The sequence below is a fragment of the Haliotis rubra genome, unplaced genomic scaffold (assembly GCF_003918875.1).
Source record: "Haliotis rubra isolate DU_JTF1 unplaced genomic scaffold, ASM391887v1 Scf535, whole genome shotgun sequence".
NCBI classification, from domain to species: domain Eukaryota; kingdom Metazoa; phylum Mollusca; class Gastropoda; order Lepetellida; family Haliotidae; genus Haliotis; species Haliotis rubra.
In genome coordinates this window covers 730,134-755,664 of record NW_025767230.1, presented here as the reverse complement: position 1 = coordinate 755,664, position 25,531 = coordinate 730,134, and the positions used below count along the sequence as shown (strand labels likewise).

Below are 25,531 nucleotides of genomic sequence, written 5' to 3'. Positions count from 1 at the left end.
CGGTCTGTCGTTGGACGAAACTTATATCCCGACCATGATCATAGATCGCAACACAGCTTGGTGTCCAATAGTTTATTTAGGGAGACCTGACGAGGCCTCGTAAAAACATTGAGGAACTGAAAACCATCGCAAATTGCACATGTCAACTTGAACTACAATGGCAAGGAGAATCACGCACATCCTGAGGTCACAACTGGCACCGCATGGCATCGCATCCAATATGCCATGTGCTCCTTTTCCATTTCCGCCCAAAGGGGCCGCAACTCGCACAACCGCATACCACCAATAATTTTCCTACATTTACATGTTTCTTATGGCCAACCTCAGCTGACAAGAGAGCAGGCGGGCGAATATAATAATAATAACAAAAATGTAAAAGCATGTATTTAACTAGTTGTTATACTTATTTCATGGAATTGTTGAATTTAGATCACTTAGATCACAGATCAAGTTGCATTGCTTCGGAAAGATCAAGCTGTCCTTGAGAGTTCAAGGGTAGGAGTATTCGCTGAACATAATTTGCCATAACCTCTGGGTAATATTGGGGTAAAAAGAAAATTACCAACAAAAATACAGACACCCTGAATACAGTTGGAAGTCAACTTGATCCTTGCCTACGGTTAGAATAAAACATATAAGTGATGTTTGATTGTTATTTTACAACGCACTCAGCAATATTACAGTTATATGGTGGTGGTCTATTAATAATCTGGGCCAGACAATCCAGTGATCAACACCATGAGCATCGATGTACGCGGTTGCAATTTGGGATACGATAACTTGTCTCAACCAAGCAAGACCACCCAATGCCATTAGTCACCTCTCAAGACAAACATAGATTGCTGAAGACCAATTCTTGTCCGGATCCTTAAGGGTACTTAATTCAAGGGAAACACTTAATTGGAATGAATACAACAACCAATATGTACATATGCTTTGCTTGTTGATGATTCAGAAATATTCAGGACAACTTGCTTGCTCCTTTCAATTTAACTTAATTTGCTTGCTTATACTAAAGAGTTACAGTTTAACTGTGCCATTGTAAAATACAAATTCACACTTTGGGATTTCAGTGAAAATGTGTACAGTCCCACATTCGTTTTATCTTCAGAAAATATCAGGTAAATTGGTTATGTTTATGTGTCGGTATAAATAGTAACTACATTTCTGATAACTGTGAAAAATGCAGCACGTGTCTCATTCAATACATGGAGGAGTGACAACTGAAGCTTCTGGTGAGAACTTACATGGTTTGGGGCCATTTATTCCTGTGCTGCAACATGTACGACCCATTTTTCATTTGTTATTGTATTGTACAGACTCAATGATCATTTGTTGGCATTTACTCAGTTACTTATGTTATATTTGTACGAATCTATTTCCAGATTACCCTTCACCTTTCTGTTTGGTAATCAACAGGTAAACACATGTATGATGCTGTCTGATTTCAACCAATGTTTTTTTTGCTTCACAGGTGATCATGGTACTATGTTGTGTCACTGGGCTCAATAACGGTAAGAAAATGGCCTGTATAAAGCAGATATGAAACGTGTATTGCTTACATTACATTTGCACACCTAAAATGGAATTCAGTTAGTTCGTTTGTCCGGTGAGACTGTTGTTTAAGCAATACCTTGAAAACTATTTCTGAGACCGAAAACATCCGGGATCCAGAGGTTAAAAGTTAAGTTTATGTCAGTAAAATAACCATCCATGTGAAAGCTAAACCCTTTATGCACAAATACTTGAACAATAAATATTAACGGTTTATATCTTGCTTTTACGACTCTTGATAAATCATGGTCTGTGAAACCATTTATGAACTATTGAGAACATGGATAGGAACAACACTAAGATGTTTTCACAACATGTGGTGTCAAAATGTGTTTAATATTATTGTTCAGCTGAAGTTGGGAGTCACGGTTGTATTAGTGAACCTTGCTCACTTTTCTCGGCTTGTCCTATTTGCACGGGGTCTGTGCCCGTGTGGGCATCCATATGTGTTGTATATCTCTGAACATATTGGTTCTCGAACTGACCTTATCAAAATAATTGTTTCATCATTGACATTATGACTCAACAGAACGGTTCAACATTACTCACTCAGACAATATGCATCCTCACATACCCGTGAAGATCTGACTCAGAAATAGTTGTCAGCAACCCACCTTTGTCATAATAGGCGACTAACGGGATAAGATGGTCAGGTTTACTGACTTGTGATTGTATCCCGATTGCATGCATCGATGCTCATGCTTGGGATCACTAGATTGTCTGGTGGAGCCTCTTCATTTACAGACCGCCGCAATTTTGAGGGAATATTGCTGAGTGCGTCCTTTATCAAGGTCAAAACACAACAACAACAACAAAAACGCTAAAAAAAAAACAAATGCAACAGGTATAACATAGTGAAAACTTTGTGTGTGTGTGTCGTAACGTCATACGGCACCCGTGCAGAGCCACCTCCTCGTGGTGGTTGCTGGGTAACGCTAAGAGTTCTTCAACCCCCCGTGTCGACCCGGGGAAATATTTCGTCCACCAACCTGTTTGCCGAGGGTTGCGCCCCTGTGTCGGTGGAGGACGGGAGGCTGGTGGTTGAGGGCACTGGGAGCCTGGAGCCGTGTTCCTTATGCCCAACACACCACTTCGCCCCTTACTTCACCTAGACGGGTGGTAAAATTGGCCCGGTTCTATCAATCGGCTGGTCACGCCATGCCCTGTGCATAGAAAGTATTTTTGCGCATTTGAATTATTGGGTATTGGTAATTTTGCTTGTCTAGTATACAAAATATCGTAAAATTTTATTACCTAGAGTCCTATGCCAGAAGGCGGTGGCTCATGGGCCAATCTGGTTATATAGACCACTGAATTCTGTGTTCTTTAGAAAAGTGTCATGGGCCGAACCAGCCTGGCACTTATTCTTTAAGATACCATGGCTTTTCAAGTCTGTATTTTCTGGAGTATAACATCCCTGTAACCCTGGTATTGCAGTCTGGTTTCCACTGCGATACCGTCCTTGTTGACACTCGATGGCGGGTGGGTGGCAGGGTTGTTGAATTATATTTTTACACCATGGCTAAATACGCTCAATCTGGTTCATTGAAAACAAGCAAACGTCGTCATATGTCTTCTTCATCCGATGAAGAGATATCTACTTTCATTAAAGATTCCTGGCCAAGGTTTTTGGTCATTGAAAGTTCTGATGGAAATCCTTTAAAGATCAATCCTTTTGCCGTCTCCAAGGGTATCCAAGGTATCTGAGGAGAGGTAAAAAAACGTCACTCGTCTCCAAAATGGTTCTCTTTTAATTGCAACAATCTGTCAATCTGCTAGGACAACGGCAGTTTGCAAACAACCAGGTTGTTGTTTCAGTTCATAAAACTCTCAACACATGAAGAGGTATTACTAGAGACAGGGCCCGCTGTCTGTCCGATATGACAGAAGATGAGATTGTAGCAGAACTGAAAGACCAGGGGAGTTACTTCTGTTAAACGTTTTAGCAGGAAACAAGAGTCAACCTTTGTAAAAACAAATACATACCTTTTCATTTTTGGCCTGACAACTCTTCCCAAATTCATAAAAGCTGGATTCTGTAATATCGGAGTGGAGATATATGTACCAAATCCACTCCGATGTTACAAATGCCAAAAGTTTTGACATGGTGCGAGATCTTGCACAGGTAAGTCATCGTGCTCACGCTGCAGTGGAGCTCATGAAAGCACTGAATGTACTAATGACATAAAGTGTGCCAACTGCAGTGGTGGGCATCTGGCATCGTCAAAAATTTGTCCACAATTTGAGTATGACTGCAAAATCCTAAAATTGAAGTGCAATAATAATATCTCATACTTTGAAGCAAAGAAATTGGTTCAGGCTCAATCAAAACCAGCAACAGGTCTTACCTATTCTGCTACAGTTTCTACTCCTGCGTCCATCTTCTGTCAAAACTGCTACATCCGTTTCAACATCTTGTCAGACCATTATATCTTGGATAAATGACGCTCAGATAACCTCAGATGACACGACCCAGCCATCACAAGATTGTCAGCGCCCATCAGCCTCACAGACTGAGGAGACCCAACCAGGACAAATATCAGATATTGATTTAACTCCAGATACCCAGAGCGTATTTAAACTCACAAATAAAGAAAAGAAAAAGTCGAGAAGAAAGACCAGAGCCCTTCAACATTTAGAAGATCCTTCTCCTTTAACACCTTCTGTTGCGGTTCAAAATATGTTCGAACCGCTTGACATGTAGATCACTCCTTCACAAACATGCTGGAGGAGTGGTGCTGCCACGCGCACACGATCTCCAGTGGAAGCTCCCTAAGCAGTTTTATGAAATTAATACAATGGAATTGGAGAGGCCTCAGGAACAATTGTAACGATCTACACTTATTGTCACAAGATTCTACACCATCGGTTTTTTAGTCTACAAGAGACATACCTGAAAAGTACAGACAGATTTGAATTGCGTCGGTACAATTCATTTCATTCATTCTCACCTCCAGGTGATAAAACCATTGGTGGTGCTTCTATTCTCATGAGGCAGGGTGTTATCCATAGCCTTGTCCCTCTTAAAAGTAATCTTCAGGCTGTTGCTGTCCGTCTTACTCTACAGATAACCTTTACGCTTTGCTCTTTGTATATTTCTCCTTCTTCAGCAGTCCGATCTTCAGGATCTAATTGATCAGCTCCCCAAGCTCTCTATGGTCATGGGTGATCTTAACGGTCATAACCCTTTGTGGGGAAGTACCGATATTAACAATAAAGGGAAAATCCTCGAAGACTTCATTTCTAATAATAATCTATGCATATTTAATGATGGATCAGCCACTTATTTACATCCTGGTACGGGAACGTATTCTGAACGTATTGTCACTCTCAGATCCAAATATTTATAACGAGTTTGAATGGTCGGTCCATGATGACCTTTGTAGAAGTGACCATTTTCCCACAATTCTCTCAGCTATAAATCCGACTGATGACCCACCTGCAACCAGGTGGAATTTTAATAAAGCCTATTGGCCTTTAATTCAAACACTTTGTACTGAGAAATTAAAATCCGACCTTTTTGTGAATGTCCCGGATCCTATTCAGTTGTTCTCGGATACATTGAATGATATCACTGATGAAACTGTTCCTAAGTCCTCTGCTAAACCTTGTTGTCGTAAACCATGGTTTTCTGATGCTTGTAAACAAGCAAGGAAGTGTAGGAAAAAGGCAGAGAAGTACTTTCCACGACATCCTACAGTTCACAATTTAAATAATGTAAAAATAAATAATGCCAAGGCTCGGCGTACTTTTAAACATAGTAAACGTAGGAAGAACTTTGTATCAAAAATTAATACACCTACACCAATGACGAAGGTGTGGAACATGATACAGAGAATTAAGGGCAAAGGTAGCAATTCGAGTGTTCATCATCTTAAAGATGGACACAATATGTTAACAGATAAAAATGACATTGCAAACAAGTTGGGTGAAACTTTAGCTACTCATTCTTATTCATCTAATTATAATCCAAAGTTTCAGAAATATATAAAAAAAGTTGACGATTAACTTTCATTCTGAAAATGGTGAAGACTATAATAAAGTATTTTCACTGCATGCGTTGAATACTGCCTTAGCACAAGCTCATGATACGGCAGCTGGAGCTGATAACATCCACTATCAGCTCCTGAAACATTTACCCAATGCATGTCTTGAAACACTTCTGAATATTTTTGATCATGTTTGGACAACAGGACACTTTCCTCCTTCGTGGCATCATGCCATTGTTGTACCAATACCTAAGCCTGTCCGGGATCATACAGATCCATCAACTACAGACCTATTTCACTAACTAGCTGTGTTTGCAAGACCATGAAACGCATGATCAATAAGAGATTAGTATGGTTTCTAGAATCCAATAATCTTATTACCAACATTCAATGTGGTTTTCGCAAAAGTAGAAGCACTATTGACCATATGGTTCGACTAGAATCATTCGTTAAAAATTCCATTGTAAATAACCAGCATGCTGTATCAATATGTTTCGACCTAGAAAAAGCTTACGATACCACATGGAAACATGATATCTTAAGAGATTTACATGACTTTGGTTTGAGAGGCCGTTTGCCTCATTTTATACCACAGTTTTTAGCAGACAGACAATTTCAGGTTCGTATTGGATCAACCCTGTCTGACCATTATACTCAGGATCAGGGGGTTCCACAAAGCATTATTTTGTCTGTTACTTTGTTTAGCATAAAAATCAATAGTCTCTCAAAAGTATTAAATGACTCAATAGATGGGTCATTGTTTCTGGATGATTTCAACGTTTCATGTCGTGGTAAAAATATGCATACCATCGAGAGACAATTACAGATGTGTTTAAATAATATTCATAAATGGTCACTTGAGAATGGCTTTAAATTTTCACAGTTAAAGACCAAATGTATACATTTCTGTCGGAAATATAAGCCTCATAAAGATCCCGAACTGTTCTAAGATGGCTCTCCAATTAACGTTGTGAAGGAAGCCAAGTTTCTGGGACTGATTTTTGAGAAACATTTGACCTTTTTACCACGTATTAAGTATTTGAAGACTAAATACCTGAAGGCATTAGATCTATTAAAAGTCGTGTCAAATTCAAAGTGGGGAGGAGATCAAACTACCCTGCTTCATTTGTACAGATCACTCATCCGATCAAAACTTGATTATGGTTCCATCGTATATGTTGGGGCCTGTAAAAGCAACTCTAAATTACTTGATTCTATCCACCACCAAGGTCTAAGACTTTGTTTTGGATCTTTCCGCACTTTTCCTATTGACAGTATTTACGTTGAAGCTGACGAACCCTCTCGAAAGCAACGCCGTATCAAGTTATCTTTGTAGTATATTACTAAACTATATTCTCATCAGTCGAACCCTGCATATAACTGTGTCTTTAATCCCCTCTTTTGTGGTCTGTACAACAAAATCTCTTCTCTTGTTCCATCTCTAGGAATACGAATTAAACCTTTCCTTTCTGCTGCTGGCTTTGAGCTAAAACATATTTCTCCTTCCAGTCTCCTTTATTCTCAACCTTGGCAATTGGTTAGGCCAGAAGTTGATCTAACATTAACCACTCTTAAATAATCAGAAACTAATGAATTACAATATAAACACGAATTTAATCAGTTAAAATTACATATAATACATACAAATCCTTATTTACAGATGGGTCCAATGATGGTGGCGTCGTTGCTTGTGCCACTGTCATTGGATCCAGAACAATATCTTCTCGATTACCAAATAACAGCTCTATTTTCACAGCAGAAGCTAACGCCATAGTAACAGCTCTTTAATATATTAAAAAAACATCCTAAATATAAACAATATATAATATTTCAGATTCTCTTTCTTGCCTTCAGGCTATTAAAAAATCTTTCTTGCAAACATCCACTTTTATTAGAAACTATTGAATTATATAATGATCTTGCTACTGGCCAATATGACATCGTCCTCTGTTGGTTTTCTAGCCACGTTGGCATTTCTGGGAACATAATGGCCGATCTTGCTGCCAAGGCAGCACTAAATAAATCTGTGACACCACTTCTGATCCCATGTTCTGATTACAAAGCCGTCATTAGATCTTATATCCGTGATCTGATGCAGAAGAAGTGGGACATCCAAGTAGGTATTAATAAATTACATGAAATAAAACCCTATATCGGTTACACTTACTTGGGTTGTCAGTCCAGATTTGAACACAGGGGCGTGTCACGCTTAGAAACAGCGTTCGAAAGACATATAGGTATATAGATCTTACCCTAGTACTATATAAAAGGAAACACCCCCTCCTCAATCTAAGTTAGATATCACCACGTAAACTATTTTTAAGGCCCCTTCGAGGCCTACGGATCAAAAGCGAGATGATTTCCCTACAGAATGAGCTACAATTGGTCACAATCGGATCATTATTTCAAAAGATATACGCCACGACTCACCGAAAACAGCAACCTCCGCAATTCCAAGCCAAAATCATGGATCACCCAAGACAGCGAAAACTCACCTTTTAAATTCGTTTATTAATTCCAGCCACGTTGACAGCACCTATGTAGGGCTAGATTCGATCGGCAGCGCCATTCCACGGGTCTAAAAACTTATTGCAACATCTACAAATCATTTCCTCGACAGTAAGCAGACATTTTCTCCAAAACCATCGGCAATCATACTCACTTGTCGGCCATAGATGGTGACCTGACATTTGAGTGACCTGAGCAGTAAATTTGTAAGAATAATTTTAGCGGTTAAATATTTATAAATATAATTTCCTAAAAAGGAATCAATATCGAATGCATTTTTACAACCTCTAAAGCTATTCTTTAAAATTTACTGTTCCGTACATCATCGAAAATAAAGGATTATTACAAAGTTCATATTTCGCGCCCATTAGCAAACAGTCAAAATCTTACAGTATATTATATTTTCCACCAATCGGATGGTCCAATTTCGTTTCTGCGGATCTGCTCAGATCACTTGAATGTCAAGACAAGTGAGTATGATTGCCGATGGTTTTGGAGAAAATGTCTGCTTACTGTCGAGGAAATGATTTGAAGAGGTCATTATGCGACGATGTCATATTGGCCATACTAGATATACTCATGAGTACCTGTTAAAAGGTGAGCATCACGGTAAAGTTGTCCTGCTTGACCGTATAGATTTTTCCATCACAAGGGATAAATATTTCAATGTCAAAACAGTGAAGGATCTTTTTAATGGTAATTATCATTTAATAATTGCATTTTTAAAAGAAATATAATTATTAGATAATTTTGATACATGGTTTGTAAATAGATAAATATTTTATTAGTAGTAGTTTAGATTAGTAACTGAGATCGTTAGTGGCTGTACCCTCAAGGGGGGTTAAAGTACTGTAAAATTATTGTCCTCCTAAGTCACAAAACTATCAAAGTACATTTAAACTTACCAGTATTTTTGTGATATTAATTTTGGCTAATTTCGGCTACAATCGCCAGCTGCTGAAGTGATGGTGTAAATCCTGCTAGGGTCCATGCAGGTAGCAAAGGTACCGTAAGTCCCCATGGTCCCTGGTATGGTGATCAGCCTTCAGTTGCTGGTGATCTATAGCCCGGTTTTATATTGTATTGTTGTCTATAGTGATAAATTTTTATGATAGCGTACTAGTTTTAAATTAAGAGCTGTGATGTTCTAGTAGTTTTACTGTCTTCGATGACAGGTTTGTATTTCTCAATTTATTGTTTTTATATTGATATGAATTACATTGTTCTCGTCACGATATGGCTGAGGTATTGCCAATGTGACGTTAAATCTTAACTCACTCACTCACTCACGTAACGTCATACATATACTTCTAGTTTGGTACAAGAAAAGATTTCAAAATCAGGGCACAAAAGGCCGATTTTGATTTTCTCAATAATTATCTTTGCATTGTGGAAAGTGAATGGGATTCACACTTTCTCAGTTAATGTTTCAGTGTCACAAATCCGCATTAAAACATTTTGTTTTCAGTTTCATCACTTCATGTCACCAAGGAGCACACTCCTACATTCAAAACAACATCATCGTCAGTCACTTTCAAAGTGAAGACATGTGATGACATACAAACGTATGCTACGTTGTCAACGCCTAACGGAGAAGTCGTGACTTATGAATACGTACTGAGAGCATATTGGGGTCGACGTGGATTCATTAGATACAGAAAGAAAATACTATATGAAGGAAGAAGCGCCTCACAGACGGATTGCCAATACTTCCAACCCTACTGGGCCAGCTGGGCGGATGGACATTTATCCAGTGGCTCTGGGTGCACAGTTGGTCAGGATGTCCTGATTGAATACAGAACCGAATTTATGGAACTACATCTCATTGGGATATTTGCTGCGTTTGGGTATTCTCCTAGAGCACAATACATCTTTGGTATGTAGAAGTTGCAGGAATGAGGTGTAGATGATACATTTGCACTTTATTTGTATGAATGAAGGTTCTTACTTAACGTATGCTGAATCATTTAAACATAAACTACTTTTAATTTTCAAGGATAATATTCCGCTTATATGGCGCTCATATTCAGGCAGATTGCCTGCTCACACACAAACACACACACACACACACACATATATTCTGTTTGTTATACATCTATCTATCTATCTATCTATCTATCTATCTATCTATCTATCTATCTATATATATATATATATATATATATATATATATATATGGATAAGTATGTATGTATCCACATAACTAAAACAGAATTGCTGGTGTTTGTGTGTAACTGTCAAAACAAGCATTGCATGGAGAATATAATGTCATACAAAGCTCGACCCACATGTGACTCAATTAGCATATCCAAGAATGTCATTGCTTCGTCAACACCTCGTGTCTTCAATGATTTCCAGCGACCCACTCATAATTTCTTCACAGCTATTTTTCCCTTTGCACCAGACAGGATTTGTTTCTGAGGATAGTCAGTACTGGATGATCTTTTCTACTGTATAACCTCTATTTCAAATTTGGGAAAATAATTATCCCATGCTCTGTGTTGTTTCAGATGATCAAAACGCTGCGTTTCTGAAGAGAATACCACGGTCCCTGAACGAGGGCTCAACATCCTCAGTTTTGGTCAGCTCAATGTCAAAACTGAGATGTGCAGTTGCCTGCCGAGAAGAACCTGGATGTGCGGCCATCAGTTACACACCAGATACACACCAATGTCAGCTGGTGGGACCATTCAAGACTGGCATAAAAGTAGCTTCGGTGGAACTTCTGTTCGTTATGCAACGATACTAAGCATGCGATTTCTGAATCCATGCATAACTCTATTGTCATGTATAACTTTATTGATTTGAGTCTGTTGCATGCATTTGTGCCTGGTGCTACCATTATTGAGTAAAAGCTGCGTAACGCCGCCTCGGCAATTAAGCAGCTATTCGTGATAGACATATCTTTTTTATGATTATATTTTTGGCTTAATAATATGAGTGACATTGTAAAACCTGACTATTACGAAAACATTCTATACTTTATGGCTTAATGGCTAGATATATTCCAATCATTGTCAAAGTGAAGTGGTTCACATTATGTCTAATGGACGATGAGTACTTTGGTGAACTTTGCGCTTGAAGTGGACTTATTTAGAACAGCTTATTTAGAATAGTTCCACTGATTGCAACATGGTAGCCAACAAAACACGATACCTCTTAGCAAAACTGAGGTGTCTCTTTAAAATCTCAGCTAAATATTCATGTAAGCATGACAAAGTACCAAGCTGCTTTTTGGGTGGTCATTAAATGTATTTTAAATCTGATGATATAACCTGATCTTCTGCCATAAAAAGCAAGCTTCCAACAGCTGCAGCTGATATCATCTTTGGATCCATCAGTGTAAATACAGATATGAGAGTGATATTGGTCCTTCAGTTTATGAAATGCTTGTTGGTAAAACAATTGGTTAGTTTTAGACTTCTTTAGTGCTCTTAGGTCCATGTTGACCGCAGGATGGATAGTACCATGGGGCCATTGTAGTCATTTAATGTTCTTCAATAGGAGAAAGATTTAAATAAGCATGTTTTAGATGTGACTGTTTGCAAATGCCAAATGGTGGACCTGTGTCTGGTTTTCTATCATAAACGCTGATATGGAGGAGTGAATACAGTATTAAATGCTGGATTAGAAGTATTCGAGCGAAGTTTAGTGATATGTTGTAATGACAGGGTTCATTTGTCTCCACATATAGACAATGTATCAATACCAAATGGTTTGGTTTCCTTTCACATTAAAGCTGACATGAGGGATACGATACCTTGTTAAATGCTTGAATAAAAGGACTGGAGCGAAGTTTAGGATATATTATAATGGCAATTCTATTCTTCTTAAACAAAGATAGGGTTAAATTTTTGTAGACATGCAGGAGCTTTTCTTTGTTCTTTGTCTCCACCCCATTTAGCATTTGATACCAACTTTAAGATATCCAGCACTTTCAAACATCTTTCTTTACAATTTTTAATATGGGGTATAAAAGATACTTTTTCATCAAAGGTAATAACCAAAACATTCGCAGCTATGATTACTTTAATTGGAATGTAATTCAAAAGTCAGTCTTGGATCTTTATGCAGTATAAGTTTGTTGCAAAAATGGATACAACTGCTTTGGGTTTTGGAATTCTTGAAACCGTTTTCTATTGGCAAGTTCTGTATTTTATTGAGACAGTTGCATTAGTCGCTCTATGGTATTAATTTGTTATTTGCATCAAGCCATGACATATTAAAATCATTAACAAATAAAGAATAATCATAATTATATTTCCATCTAATACTTTATAAGGGCTGTTTTTTCACTTTTAAAATACTGCCCTGTGGAACCCCCGTTTCCTGGTTATCTAATTCAAATAATAGAGGCAACCCAAATTTCATATTTTTGATCCTCTAAAAAAAGACATCGGTCCGATCTCTACATGGATAATCTCCCTTGGCAAGATTTGTTAACATCTTCCACTTGGCCTGGAAAAACAACAGCAAAGTAACATTGCCAAACAAATTTTAAATATTGAATTATATTAACTCTCTCCATTTTGATTTCAATGAATCTAAAATAAACTGGACTAATCTCAGACACAGGCTTCTATCGGAGACATCAGGGATACAAACTCTTTGCAATCAATATATCTGTGCCTATAAATATGGATTAAATACAAAATATCGTACAGTGTAGATATACAAAATATCACAGACAGACCATGCCATGCAGAGCATTAATACTGCCCATCAGCCTTCACACATCAAAATCTTCGAAATCCTCAATGCAGTGATCATGGAAAGCATTTGTTTCCGTTCTAAAAAAGCGAGTGATGCGCCCCACAAATATCCACCAGTTAAATGTGGTTGACGTTGTGTATGCTTTTTTGTCCTCATCGACACAGGACAGAGTGCCAGAGACACATGTTCTCCTTATCAGACTTGAATGGCTTTATTCTGAGAAGGGGTGACTGTTTGATTTGATTATCCTCTCTACCTAACTTCAGAACTTTATACAAAGCAGCAATCTCAGATGCTGTAGAAATCAGCCTTCACAAACCTTTGATCGAGAGAAATCAATTGCATTACAATCCGTCTGTCATTGAAAATCAAATCAAGCAATAGAGTATTTTTGTAGGTATCCAATCAGCTTGTACAACTTTTAATCCTTGCTGTGTGCTCTTTGTGGTTCGTACTGTACATTTTGCTTCGTCTGAATATCTGTGTGTTACTTGTTATCGATTACTTGTTAAAAATGTTACTCTTCTGTTACAACATATCATGTATACAACCATTACTCATTGCCTTGGTGTACTCCAGCTTGACTTACTGACTGACTGAGTTGTTTTTTTACGCCGCATTTAGCAATATTCCAGCAACATCACGGCGGGGGACACCAGAAATGGGCTTCACACATTGTGCCCATGTGGGGATTCGAACCCGGGTCATCGGCGTGACGAGCCAACGCTTTAACCATTAGGCTACCCCACCGCCCCCAAGCTTGACAATTGTGTCAAATACCTATCACAATACACTGAGAGTTATCGTTACGAACAATGAATTTGGTTTTTGACGTTGCAGCTTTGGTCATTTTGATCTGACTGATTATTGGTCACATGTTATTTGTGTGGCATTGTGTGTCACATGTCACTTATTTTCTATGGCTATTTCAACAGGAGCACGTATTTTGACGAATTACCTGATATGAAGGGGCGATTCTCAGCAAATATATGGCACGATATAATACCAAGTAGTTAACATACTGAGACATACGACGTATATAAATTCAATGGGAGCAGAGGTTGATTCTGAAAAAAAACCACAATACAATTCGTAAACATTCGTGTTCGTAAAGGGAAATCCCTATAAAATGGCAATGTTCATTCCAAATAAGTGTAATGTTATCAGCCCATCTGGTATATTTGCTGTTTGTGTGTTCAGATATGGGTGGCACAAAAACGCCACAATTAACTGTGCGGAGTTGAATCATTCAGCCCTGACTGAAAGCCACATTCGTCTTCATTGTGTTGCTGGGGCCGTATTTATCAAACAACTAAGTTTTTACTTAAGATAAAACTTAAGTTTCTTAAAATTGACTTAGCCAAGTCAAAAACTTAAGTTGGTATTCTGTTGGATTGACGCCCTACAAGCGTATAACAGGTATGGGGGATTTCTGGCCTTGCTGCACGCCCGTGTTTTGGGGATCACAGACAAGCAAAGCGTTGGTGTAGTTCGCCATCTTTTATTCTCTCACTCACGTCAAAACCTACCCACAAAGTCGTGACGTCACGCTTTATGACGTCACCCATGCGACGAGACAACTACTGCAAACAAACCTTGGAGTCGAATATATGACATGGGGGCCGCTGATAGAAAATTGGCAACAATTTAATTTTGACTGACTCCAAAGTTTGTGAACATTGATGTTGCTTCCTAAACTAATGCTTATGGCTGTGAGAATGTATTAATACAGTGAAACCTTAAAGGGCATTTGTACACGAAAATAAACCTGCTTGTCTTGCACTTTTTCATCATGAAAAATGTTTGTCAAGTAGTTTTATATCCAAACCCGTACATATATCAGAAGTAACTAATTTATTTTTTGCGTTATATCAATTCATATTTTTAACATTTACCGAGAGTTCTGTGTCCACAATAAACACACCATTGCTTATGTCCCTTGGAAATTACGTCATTGGTGCCCAAATGATAAACGAATGACGTTGTTAGACCTAATTAGACCCATTTCACGTGGTGCAGGTATTGGTGCGGTTCTTGGGTCTCGGTGCGCAGGCTACTGTTTTAATCCACCTGTTGCCGGCCCGTCAGCTGGCTATGTCATCAGTTCTACACTGTAATGACGTTGCAGTTTGAAAAAACGTATACATTGTACTAAATGTGTTACCACGTAACCAAATTGTATAACATTCAACCAGTGTCGGTCGCCTTTTCAAAGGTATCTTTTTTCACAAAAACTGAAATGTGCACTTCATCTAGCTTGCCATCGGCGAATGCGCCGGCATTCTACGTTTGTTACTAAAATTCCTACTTAAATCGTACAATATGTCCCTCCTCTTCCACCTTCACTTTGATATCGATACCATATCCCTGTACATCACGAAAATAAATGCAATTTGCACTTTTGAACTCTGTTTGAAATTCGTTTTTTATATCATCCGCTCATTGTAGGTCAAGTATACTGAAAATTACATGCATCGTAAATCTCGCCAGTTTTGTCACATTACTACATCACCATTCACTGCGTTTTGCGTGTCTTAATTGTCAAATTTTTACTGGGAGAATTGAATTTGAAAAGAAAAAGACCTATCATTGTGATCAGCGGTGGTATTGTTTAGGGGTGCAACCATGCAGGTGGTCCACGATACGATACATATCTCGATACTGCTGCCACGATTCGATACGAATCGCGATACACAAAATAAAAAGAATAACAAAATATCAGCATACAACTTTTATTTGAATTGAAGAAGAAATCTTCAATCAGAGTTAGTAAGCTGTTCCAATTCTCTTGTACCTGAAAACAATTACTTTTGTTTTAAAATTAAAAGTTAACACTAAACAAATCTGTTACTTTAACAGCAGTCAGCTATCTGGATATTCTGAAATAAACTTTGACACTTTCAAGGAGTCTGAAAATCTGACTAACACAACATTGCCAAACAGACAAATGGTTACACACTCTTTTTCAGTGTGCTTCATGCATCATAATTCTGTTACAATTAAAGTTTCATATTTTTTTTTAGGAAAATCAGAACATCAACATTTTCAGCTGAAAGTGAAGCACGTTGAGCAGTGACAATATCCCCAGCTGAGGAAAATACTCTCTCGCTGGGGACTGAAGTAGCACACACTCCTAGGTACTGCTTCACAAGACCGGCAAGGGCTGGGAATCTGACTGCGTTCATCTTCCACCAAAGCAGGGGGTTTTCAGTTAATGGAATACATTCCTCAAGCTTGTATTTCTGCACCTCTTCCTCAATGGAAGCAGAAAGTGGCTTTGCCTCTTGCACATGTGTAATGAACACCTCCCCAAATATCTCCTCAATTGCACTTTTGGTTTTCTTTGGTTGTGATGGGCCTGGTGTCTCAGAGTCAGAAACAGAGTCTGAAGTGCAAGTCTGTGTCCCACCAGTCTCAGTGTCATTACACTCAGGGGGCTGACTGTCGGTTTGAGGCAATACAGGTAGGGGGGGCTGTGCTATCGCTTCATCTGTGGGATGACTCGGTTCCTCCTTCACTCTCACTGGAGCCAGTTCATCCTGAAAGAAGAATTATAACAGTTCAACCGACAGCTAAAATGTCTAAAGTGATATTTGAAATGTAGCATGATTAATTGATCATAATACACTGTTGAAACGTTTTTACCATTCAGAATTTCAATCATTTTGTGTAATAAAAAAAATTCAATATTCAGAAACAAATTAAGATGAAGTTTTGTTGTTTGAAACACCTTTTTCTGTGGAATTTTTGTTTTAAATATTTAAAGCATTAATTAATTACATTAACAGTATTTTAATTATTCAATTGTTGAACTGTTTATTTACCTTGTTTGCTTCTGCCATCTTGATCGCATTCATGGTCAGGGCACTGAATACAAGAAGCCGGTTGGCTTCATTGTGGTAGGGTAGTGATCGAAACCTGGGGTCAAGGGCAGTTGCTTCCTGTAGAAATTTGTTGATGTCAGGCTCAGTATATCTGGTCTTCAGATCTTTGACAATTGCCGACTTCACAGACTTGACAAGGCCAGAATCACTTTCAGTGACAGCCATGTATTTCAGAATAAGCTCCTTTAATGGTAGAATCATGGAAACTGTGGGCACTTTCTCTGAACAGAGGATTGTTGTTATTGTCTTCAATGGTCGAAGAACATTTACCGCATCTTCTACTGCGCGGACATCTTCCTCTGACAGAGTAACAAGGGTGTCTGCATTTTTCCTGATATCCTTCACTGTGAGAGTGGCAAAGATTGCAGCTTGCTGCTCGATATATCGCTGAAGCATGTCGTAGCTAGAATTCCATCTCGTAGGAACATCTTGGATCAGTTTGTGATCGGGCAATTCAAGAAGTAACTGTTTTGACCTGAGAACAGATGCAGCATGTGAGCTTCTGTGAAAGAATGAAACTATTCTTCTCACTCTCCCCCAAAATTCTGGACATCTGCGGCACCTGCATGGCTTTTTTGGCTTGCTATGTTAATTGTGTGCGCAAAGCACCTTATATGAGGTGCAAATCTCGACTGCTTTACAGCACTAACAATATTGCTAGCATTATCTGTGCTTATGGCAATCTGAGAAAATTTGCCTAAGTTCCATTCGTCAACAGCTGATTCCAGGACATTAGCCAGGTTTGCCCCAGTGTGGCTCTCATGTAATGTTCGTGTTTGAAGTACCGGATTTTCAAGTTGCCAGTCTTCGTTAACATAGTGAGCCGTGATGGTAATATAGCTCTCGGTGGAACGTGAGGTCCAACCATCAGTAGTGACAGCCATTGATGACGCACGAGCAATACTTTCCATCACACTTGATTTTACTTTCTTGTACATTTCAGGTATCACATAATTCGTGAAGTGGGTTCTCGATGGGATTTCATATCTCGGTTCAAGTGTGTGGATGAGGTACTTGAAACCGATGTTCTCTACAACTGAATAAGGTCGCATGTCCATCGCAATGAATGTACCAATTCCATTTGTTATTGCTTGCGCCCGTGTCGAACGAGACGACAGTTTGGTCTTGAAAGCCTCACTAAGTCTAAGTTGACCTGCTAACGATGTGCGTTTCTTATCGTCAGAAATGTTGAAAGGTTTTGAACATTTTGATTGTCCATAATCATTGCAATCAATATCGGGGTGATGTCGCCGAAGATGTGTGGACATGTTAGTTGTGCTCCCCGTGTACCTGATTCGCAGGTAACACAGACGACAGACGGTCTCATCTTTTTTAACAAGTTTCTTACCGTTAATGTATTCAATTGGAAAACCAAATGCTTGCCAAACAGAAGATTTGAATGAAGCCGGGGGTTTTTCGACTTCACATTTGATTTCGCTGCTTACCAGTCCGTCTTCAGACATTGTTTTGACAGCTCAAAAAGCACATGGCATCTGACCGTGAACTTGAGCTTGACATTCGCAGTAATGCAATCTGATTGGTCATTCATTTTACTGGCCACCAATGAACAAACAGCATGGCTGTGTACTTTCGTTTTCCTGGAAAGGTGTGTTTGTGTGAAGTGTTTCGAGTCATGGTTTCATGCAGAACATTTTATTATTAACAATTTTTGTCAAATTATTAATAACACAAGCTTTATTGATTGCTATGAAAAGAAGTATATCCCGATGATAGGTATGCTTTATCGTTTGATGGAAAATATTTATGATCATAAACGTTTTGTCACTGAAAAAAAGGCTGGATATTTTCGGAACGTATAGTAAAAACATTTGAGCGAATACAGCAGTTTTGTGCCGAACGTTGATCTAACTTGTACAACAGAGACAAATATAGACACTCTCAGGTAAGATGCGTTTATTCAATTCAATGTTCACAACACGGACGCTATATTATGTGAACAAGATCATTTACTGTAATTGACAGCACACAAAACACTGTTTACAGTTTTGTATCGTAGGGTATCGATTCACGGGCAAAAATGTATCGCGTATCGTATCGTATGCCATAGATCGCGATGCACCCGTGTACCGGTGTATCGTTGCACCCTTAGTATTGTTGTTGTATGATCAAATCACTAATGCTCGTTCTGAAACATTGTCGATGAACCAACAATCGCTGAGAATGTTTTGGAAAATACGCTTGCAAACACAATTAACATCAAAGTGAATTTTCAGCCATTTATAAAAGTGTTTATAAAATCACGTCACATGTATGTCGGCTATATTTCGCCCATAAAATCAAATAATTTCGTACTTTAAGTTTACACAGATTCCCAAACGTTGGTTGGTTGAGAGAGCGGTCATGTGATCTAAATTTCAAGGTTCATTTCCCTTGAACCCTTCAAATCGTTCATACGTGTGTAAACATCGTTCATACGTATCAATAAATCATTTGCATTCACACTCCTTTTAATTTATACATATCATTTACTTGTTTTTATATTTAACAAAAAAGCACCAACTGAGCACAGTGTTTCAAGGAACCCCAATGATCTTGCTGCATTTGGTGATGACAATATAGCGAGCGATCCTGTTTCAAGTCACCCCAATTTTGGCAATGTCACCAAACGGATTTCCAATATTGCCGAGCATTGTTCCTTATCATAAGAGTTTAATCTGTTTAAATACTGTTCATTAAATTTCACAATAAACAATCACAAATAAATAGAATACACCAACGAGATCTGCTTCCTATTCGCCACGCTGCACAACTTCGAAGTCGGTCAGTGTATTATTACGCGATCAAACGAATCCGTCATAGTTTTATAGGTACAATGACAGTTTGTTAAAATGATATTGTTATTGATATTTGTTTCTGTTTGATAATTTTATTGATGTTATGCATATTAAGCAGTTTCAACTCTATTGACGAATTTGGTGTAATATTTTAAGGAATACTTTGAGAACTATTTCTTCAAGGGTTGGGATACATGTGTAAGAAAATTGCCAAGTATACACACATCGCTACAATACGGTCTTGCACAGAATGACATTACAACATTTTACAGGTATTAAAACACATCACTGTAAACAATAATCATGTAGAAGTGGGTAAAAAACGTATGTGTAAACATCAAAGTGCGAAATTATAAGAATTGAATGTCACTGAAAAAGGAACGATGTCAAAGTGTTGTTCAAACTCGTGTGAACGAGCGAGTTTACGAGCGAGTTCACACGAGAGTTTGAACAACGCTTTCACATCGTTCATTTTTCAGTGCAAACACACAGTGACATTCAATTCTTAATTGTATATAGTTCAACACCATGTTCCTGACACGAATCCCTGAATTTCTCATACAGTTCAAAATAAACTGACAAATGGCATATGTCTGAACACATAAACAGCAAATATACCAGATGGACTCATATCATGTCAATTGTAAAATTTAAAGTCACTCTGCTAATTGCGGCGTCCTCTGTCAGTTATTGACGATTATGGCATAATTAAACTGACAGTGGCGTATGTCGTAACGTTTAAACAGCTCATATTCCAGATGGATTGTTAACATGACTTTTGTAATGATAATTGCCATTTTCCAAGCATTTACGTAAACACGAATGCCTACAAATTATGTTTTTCTTCAGAGTCAACCTCATGTTATCATAAAGGAGCGGGCAACCTTGAAGAGCAACCTCCTCGTGGTGGGTGCTGGGTAACGCCAATGGCTCTTCACCCCCGTGTGGACCCGGGGTCGAATAGATCCACAGCACCCCATTGCTGGTTGTAAGAGGCGACCAAATTGGGCAACCCGTTTGCCGTGGGTTGCATCCCTGTGTCGGCAGAGGAAGGGAGTCTGGTGGTTGAGGATGACGGAACCGGCAATAGTGTTCAATAATCCAACACACCACTTCGACCCTAACTTTGCCTAGACGGGTGGTAGAATAGGTCCGATTCTACCAATCGGCTGGTCACGCCTTGCCCTGTGCATGGAATGTCTATACAGAATTTGGTATCACATAACACTTTTGGCATCAAAATGTTAACTGATATTCTTCCAAAACAAATTAGCCTCGCAGACCCATGCACAGAAGGCGGTGGATCATGCGCAAATCTGGTGATGCTGACCTCCGATTTCTGTACGTCTCCAAGTGATTGTCATGGACAGAACCATCCTGACCTTTAATCTGGTAGGCAGCTACAGCATTTCATGTCAAATTCGCTGGAGTATAACACACCCTTATCCCCGGTCTTTGCAGCTTGGAGATCCTCTGCAATATAAGATCGTCCTTGTTGACACCCCACGGTGGGTGGGGAGAGGGGATGCCGAACCACATTACTTACGACATGGCTTCCCAATACCCCGGTTCAAAACGAAGACACATGGATTCTGACAACTCCTTGTCTGAAGAGAGTACGCCCTTCCGACTTGACTACTGGCCACACTTCCTGATCATTGAAGCTTGTGACAAGCAACCTCTGCAACTGAACCCATTTGCTATCTCCAAAGGTATCGCTGGTATCTGCGGAGAGGTTGCCAATGTTACAAAGCTCCGATCTGGTTCTCTCCTGATAGAATGTACTCGGAAACAACAATCCTTGAATCTCCTCAAGATACAAGAATTTGTCAACATCAAGGTTGCTGTCTCAGCGCACAAAACACTTAACTCGTGTAGAGGCATTGTACGGGACAGAGCTCGATGCCTGTCTGACATGACTGAAGAACAAATTGTCAAGGAACTCTCTCAGCAGTCCGTCGCAGCCGTAAAACGATTCACTTTCAAAAAGGGCGGTGTTGTTCAACCAACAAACACCTATCTCTTTACGTTCGCGCGAGCAAAGATTCCTGACTCGATTAGAGCTGGTTATTGTAGCATTGGTGTGGAGGTGTATGTCCCCAATCCACTCCGGTGCTACAACTGCCAAAAGTTTGGACATGGATCCAAGTCCTGTCGTTCCTCTGCTGTTTGTTACCGCTGTGGTGACAAGCATGAGGGCAACGACTGTACTAAGGAAGTGAAGTGCACAAACTGCGGTGGTAACCATATGGCCTCTTCCAAGGTGTGTCCAGTGTGGCAACGCGAATCCAAGATCCTAAAGATCAAGCACAAAGAAAATATCTCCTTTCATGAAGCTAAGAAGAGGGTTGCAAGTTTAACTGCAGCCCCTTCAACCATCACCTACTCTTCTGCTGTCTCCCGTCCTTCTATCACTACTGCAACTATCTCATGTCAGACCGACCTGACATGGGTCATGTCTTCTCAACCAACTCAACTCAACTCAACTCAGCCCATCTCAGCCACTCCATCTCAAACGCCAAAAGTCAAAACTTCTGAATCACAAACCCCAGAACAAATGCCAAAACCAGAAACAGAAACTGCGCGGGAAAAAAAGAGGCTAGATAGACTAAAGCAACTTGAGCAACTGCCAAACACAAAACCAAAGGCCACCTCTCCTTCAGAGCTCTCCGTCGAGGTCCATAACTCCTTTGGCCCTCTGGATATGGAGGTAACTCCATCTCCACCTGACACCAATAGGAGATCATCAAACGCTTTCTCACGTTCACGTGACATGTCACCAGTGGAAGCACCATGAATCCACAAAACATGATCCAATAGAATTGCAGAGGACTTAAGAATAATAATAATGAATTACAATTATTGATTCAAGACTTCAAACCATCCGCGTTTTGTCTCCAAGAAACCTACCTAAAAAGGACTGATAAATTTGACATCCGTCGGTACAGTTCCTTCCACTCCTTTTCTCCTCCCGGTGTAAAAGCTACAGGAGGCATTTCTTTCCTGGTGAGGCAGGGCATCCTCCATAGCCCTGTTCCACTTAACACCAACCTACAAACTGTTGCTGTCCGCATGACTCTGAACATAGGGTTTACACTATGCTCACTCTATCTTCCTCCCTCCTCAACTGTCCACCTATCAGATATTCAGAACTTGTATAATCAACTCCCAAAACCCTGCATAATCATGGGCGACCTGAACAGCCATAACCCACTATGGGGGAGTACTGATACCAATAATAAGGGAAAGGTTCTTGAAGATTTTCTCTCCAATAATGATCTATGCATCTTCAACGATGGATCAAACACCTATCTCCATCCTGCCACTGGAACATACTCTGCACTTGATCTATCACTTATGGATTCTTATCTCTTAAACGAGTTTGAATGGTCGGTCCACGATGACCTTTGTGGAAGTGACCACTTCCCAACTATTCTTACTCCTATCACTCCCGCGGATGAACCACCTTCAACAAGATGGAATTTTACTAAGGCCAATTGGCGATTATTCCAAACTCTCTGCTCTGAAAAGCTTATACCGGACAACTTCAGGAATGTTCCTGATCCCATTGAACTACTTTCTGATATCTTAAATACTATTGGAGACGAAACCATTCCTAAGTCCTCTGCAAACCCGCACATACGCAAACCATGGTTTGATACAAACTGCAAACAAGCTAGGAAAAATAGGAAGAAGGTGGAAAAATATTTCGGTCAACATCCTACTGTGCATAACCTGGATGCCGTTAGATGAAAAATGCCAGGGCAAGACGTACATTTAAACAAACTAAACGCCGGTCATGGAGGAAATATGTGTCCAAAATCAACTCCTGCACACCCATGTCCAAAGTGTGGAACATGATTCAAAAGATTAAGGGCAAAGGATCCAAATCTGGTGTTCGCCATCTCAAAGATGGTGACTCCCTTTTAACCAATAAAGTTGAAATAGCAAACAAACTTGGCGAAACTTTGGCAAACCACTCCTCCTCGTTAAACTATAACCCCAAGTTCCAGAAATACCAAACCCAACAAGAAAAGAAATCAATTTTAACTCTGATAACGGTGAGGATTACAATGAAACGTTTTCTCTCCATGAACTACGTACTGCCCTGGGGCAGGCTCACGACACTACAGCAGGAGCTGATGATATTCATTATCAGCTTCTGAAACACCTTCCTGATTCAAGTTTGGAAACTCTACTCAATATATTTGATGACATTTGGACAACCGGCAACTTTCCTCCTTCGTGGCACAACGCCATTATCATCCCTATACCGATCCCTCAAACTACCTTCCTATATCACTAACTAGCTGTGTTTGTAAAACCATGGAGCGCATGGTCAACAATCGATTAATCTGGTACCTGGAGACCAATAACCTCCTTAGTGACCTCCAATGTGGTTTCCGAAAAAAACCGAAGTACCGTTGACCATCTGGTGCGTCTGGAATCTTTCATCAAAAATTCCATCGTCAACAAACAACATACTGTATCTATCTTCTTCGATTTAGAAAAAGCATACGATACAACGTGGAAACATGGTATCTGTCACCCTTTAGCATCAAAATTAACAGCCTCACTAACGTCCTGAACAGTTGTGTTGGGCCCTTTTCGTGGACGATCTCAATATGTCATGTTGTGGTCAGAACATGCACGCAATAGAAAGGCAGCTACAACTCTTCCTTAACAAAATCCAAAACAGGGCCAATGAAAATGGCTTTAAGTTTTAAAAATCCAAAACAAATTGTATTCACTTTTGTCGTAAATACAGACCACACAAGGATCCAGACCTTTCTTTAGATGGTACTCCCATCAAGGTAGTAGAAGAGGCCAAATTCCTGGGACTCATATTCGATCGCCACCTGACATTCTTGCCACACATAAAATATTTGAAACCAAATGCTTGAAGGCTCTGGACTTACTAAAAGTCATTTCAAATACAGAGTGGGAAGGGGATCAAATTACCCTCCTTCACTTGTACAGATCTTTGGTTCGCTCTAAACTAGACTACGGCTCCATTGTTTATGGTGGAGCCTGCAAAAGCAATTTAGAAAAAGTAGATTCTATCCACCACCAAGGCCTGAGGCTCTGCCTGGGAGCTTTTAGGACCTCTCCGGTAGACAGTCTATATGCAGAGGCTAACGAACCTTCCCTTGAACAACGCTGCACTAAACTTTCACTGCAGTATGTCACTAAACTACGTTCAAATCAGTCCAATCCAGCATACAATTGTGTTTTCAACCATTTCTATGAAAACTTGTTTCCTAAACTGCCAAGCCTGGTTCAACCACTTGGAATCAGAATTCAACCACACATATCTGCAGCTAAAATTGATCTCAATAGCATAGCACCTTACCGACTCCTGTCTTCACCACCCTGGCAGATGGTGAAACCACAGGTCGATCTTACCCTCACTAAATTCAAAAAGTCTGAAACAAATCCCTATGGTGTTCCAGCAGGAATACATCCAGTTACGTTCCAAGTATGACACACATAGATCCATTTTCACAGACGGATCCAAGGATGAGGGCCAAGTCGCCAGTGTTACAGTCATTGGATCTAAGACTGTCTCCTCTAGGATTCCCGACAACAGTTCCATTTTCACTGCCGAGGCCAAAGCTATCTTTTCAGCTTTGACCTATATTAAACAGCAGAATCATTCCAAAAACTTCATCGTTTTCACAGATTATTATCTTGCCTTCAAGCACTTCAAAATGTTACTTCAAGTCACCCAATCATTCTGGACATTTTGGAACTTTACAACGACCTCTCTACTGGCCAATGTGACATCGTCCTCTGCTGGTTGCCGGGTCACGTCGGCATAGTGGGTAACACAAAAGCCGATGCTGCAGCAAAAGCAGCTCTTGACAAGCCCTTATCTCCACTGCTGATCCCGTACAGTGATTTCAAACCCACTATCAAAAGCTATACTCGGGACCTCATGCAAAAACGATGGGACACCCAAGTAGGAAGAAATAAACTGTATGAATTGAAACCAACAATTGGTTATACCTACTTCGGTTGTCAGTCAAGACGTGATGAGGTAATTTTACGATGATGTCGTATTGGCCACAGTCGATTTACACATGAC

At 39.6% G+C, this 25,531-nt stretch overlaps 2 protein-coding genes across 2 annotated transcripts; both read right to left on the bottom strand.

Annotated features, from left to right (window-relative positions):
• Positions 1-15,407: 15,407 nt before the first annotated feature.
• Positions 15,408-17,044, bottom strand: LOC124253205 (E3 SUMO-protein ligase ZBED1-like). Its single transcript, XM_046686932.1, has 2 exons — positions 16,589-17,044; positions 15,408-16,303 (listed from the first exon to the last, which is right to left on the bottom strand). Exons 1-2 carry the CDS (start codon positions 17,042-17,044, stop codon positions 15,764-15,766), a joined length of 996 nt encoding a protein of 331 aa, XP_046542888.1. The 3' UTR covers positions 15,408-15,763.
• Positions 17,037-18,111, bottom strand: LOC124253211 (E3 SUMO-protein ligase ZBED1-like). Its single transcript, XM_046686940.1, has 2 exons — positions 17,220-18,111; positions 17,037-17,147 (listed from the first exon to the last, which is right to left on the bottom strand). Exons 1-2 carry the CDS (start codon positions 18,109-18,111, stop codon positions 17,083-17,085), a joined length of 957 nt encoding a protein of 318 aa, XP_046542896.1. The 3' UTR covers positions 17,037-17,082.
• Between the last annotated feature and the right edge of the window lie 7,420 nt (positions 18,112-25,531).

What these genes read in the sequence shown, in the direction of transcription:
- LOC124253205 (XM_046686932.1), bottom strand. Translation starts at nt 17,044, where the DNA reads ATGCTTCAGCGATATATCGAGCAGCAAGCTGCAATCTTTGCCACTCTC. An exon ending in AGATGGCAGAAGCAAACAAG is followed by an intron (nt 16,304 to 16,588) that starts GTAAATAAACAG and finishes TTCTTCTTTCAG; the next exon opens with GATGAACTGGCTCCAGTGAG.
- LOC124253211 (XM_046686940.1), bottom strand. Translation starts at nt 18,111, where the DNA reads ATGTCTGAAGACGGACTGGTAAGCAGCGAAATCAAATGTGAAGTCGAA. An exon ending in TAACATAGCAAGCCAAAAAA is followed by an intron (nt 17,148 to 17,219) that starts GCCATGCAGGTG and finishes CTTTCACAGAAG; the next exon opens with CTCACATGCTGCATCTGTTC.